This window comes from Centruroides sculpturatus, unplaced genomic scaffold (assembly GCF_000671375.1).
Source record: "Centruroides sculpturatus isolate CEXI.00-Female unplaced genomic scaffold, Cexi_2.0 scaffold3695, whole genome shotgun sequence".
Classification (NCBI taxonomy): domain Eukaryota; kingdom Metazoa; phylum Arthropoda; class Arachnida; order Scorpiones; family Buthidae; genus Centruroides; species Centruroides sculpturatus.
In genome coordinates this window covers 2,278-4,534 of record NW_019387780.1, presented here as the reverse complement: position 1 = coordinate 4,534, position 2,257 = coordinate 2,278, and the positions used below count along the sequence as shown (strand labels likewise).

Sequence of the window (2,257 nt, the reverse complement as noted above, 5' to 3'; positions counted from 1 at the left end):
GTACGACCTGGAGGTTGGAGGAGAAAAGTGGTGAAATGGGAGTGAGGGAGATGAAGGATAAGGGATGAAAGGGAGACAAAGTGGGGGAGACAGGTGAGAGTGCATGGCGCCTGCAACACAAGTATTGAAGGCATAACAAAACATAATACAGAAAAAGAATTGACCGAAATACATTGATGTGCGCCAGACAGCGGCGAGTAAAAAAAAAGTATACATATATAAGAGCTACAACATAAATATACATAATAAATCACATGATATGTACAGTGAGAAATCGCTTACAAGAAGCGTGCAAAACAAGAGGAGCTGGTTGGATGCCTGAAACAATTGTCGTGAGAAAAGATAGCCAGTTGGTCAATCATTACTAGCAGACTGCTGATCGCGTGGTGGGTTGAGTGCTGCTGTTGTTTCCAGAAACTTGATGAGATGTCGATAAATATTCGGGTCTTCCATGAGTCTGCTGTTAGGGCATGGCCAGTTGTTTCCAGCATGGAATACATGCCCCATGAGTCTGTCCCTCTCCTGTTTAAAAAGTTCACAGTCCCACAGATAATGCTGGCTGTTTTGGATTGAAGTACTGTTGCAGGGACAGATGTCCGTGTTTTTAAGATGAAACCTTTTTAAATAGCTATTGAAATTACCATGTCCAGTAATTAACTGGGTCATGGAGAATGTTGGTTTGAAGTGTTTCCATTTAAGTCTTTCGTTAACGCTTAAGATAAAGGTGTGCGTTAATCTGCCTGTAGATCCGTTATCCCATTCTTCTTGCCATTGACCAAGAGCGAATTCCAAAGTCCATTGCCTGATTTTCGAAGCAGGAATTTTGTTGTAGCAAGGAGTAAGGCTGGAAGCAGCGGCCTGTTTGGCCAGCTGATCAGCTGCCTCATTTCCAGGTACACCAGTGTGTCCCCGGACCCACCTAAAAGAAATCACATGCTTGTGGCTATTGGTGCTAAGATAATGATGGATTTACAGGATATTGTCACCCTTATTATGGGGACTGAAGATGGAATGGAGGGCCGTCGTACTATCAGTGTGAATAGTGATAGTTTTGTTGCAACGGAACCATTCAGAATAGATATAATCCATTGCCTTGGCAATGGCCAGGATTTCCGCCTGCGGCACACTGCAGTGCGGACCCAGCTTGAAAGCAGATCTGTGGGTGACACCGGTGTTATGGTGGTAAAGGATGAAAGCTGCCCCAACATCTGCTAGATTCTTCGATCCATCAGTATAGATGGAGAAGTCGCTGTCAACATCTTCACTTAAGTAGTTGTCACGAAGAGTAGGATAATTTTCATAATAGTCGGAATCTGCCAGCTTGTGCTCGATGCCAAAGTTAGCGATGTCGCTCTTTATGTGGTCCGGAAAAACAGAGAGGATGTTATTATGACTATTGCTGCTGTTGGAAACTTTGTCATTCATTTTGTTATAGATATTCCAGTTCAAAATAGCCATCCTGGCTTTGTTATACACTGGAAGAAGGCCTGCAATGACAAGCAGGGCTGAAGTAGGAGCCGTTCTGTATGCTCTACAAATACGTAGAGCGGCAATCCTCTGTGCCTTTAGGAGTTTGCGTTGAATGTGCACTGTTTGGGTGGCCGCTGTCCAGATAGGTGCAGCATACAAAAGAGTAGGCTCTATGGCCCCCAGATAGATATAACGTGCCGCATTATAACGTATAGCCTAGGTGTTTTTTGCGATACTGTTCAGAGCATTAGACACCTGAACAGCTTTGGCACTCACCATGTCTACGTGTTTAGTCCATTGGAGTTGCTGCTCGTGAACAACCCCAAGATAAGTGAAGTTAGTTACTCTCGGAATCCGATGCCCATCTATAAGAATCCCATGACTTTTCTGGAGTGGCGTTTTTTCGAGAATATAATATACGTGCACTTGTCGTAGTTGATTGGGAGGTTAACACTTTTACTCCAGTTGGAAACCTTTTCAAGTAAATTATTACAGAGGACAGGCAGTTTTCCGCTGTTCTTGTCCGACACGAGAATCACTGTGTCGTCTGCGTACCCTTGCAAAAGGTCCATTGAAGGTTACTCATTCAGGCTTATACACACTTTTATTCTGCTCATCAGTGGCCGAGTACCACTGAACACTGGTCGTGGGTTTGCGTCTGGCCGAGTGAAGTTTTCCTGGTTTTCTTCACGTGCCTAACACTTAAATAGGGGGACAGTTTCCCATTGAAAGTCCTCCCAGGAGGCACCTCTCTTGGCAGATCGTTCGTGTTCTACGTTGCTTTACT

The 2,257-nt window shown here is 44.4% G+C and overlaps 1 protein-coding gene across 1 annotated transcript; it reads right to left on the bottom strand.

Annotated features, from left to right (window-relative positions):
• Nucleotides 1–354: 354 nt before the first annotated feature.
• Nucleotides 355–1,425, bottom strand: LOC111616634. Its single transcript, XM_023358020.1, has 2 exons — nt 974–1,425; nt 355–919 (listed from the first exon to the last, which is right to left on the bottom strand). Exons 1-2 carry the CDS (start codon nt 1,423–1,425, stop codon nt 355–357), a joined length of 1,017 nt encoding a protein of 338 aa, XP_023213788.1.
• Between the last annotated feature and the right edge of the window lie 832 nt (nt 1,426–2,257).

Coding starts and splice junctions, on each gene's coding strand:
- LOC111616634 (XM_023358020.1), bottom strand. CDS start 1,425: ATGAATGACAAAGTTTCCAACAGCAGCAATAGTCATAATAACATCCTC. Junction 920..973: donor AATAAGGGTGACAATATCCT/GTAAATCCATCA, acceptor GATTTCTTTTAG/GTGGGTCCGGGGACACACTG.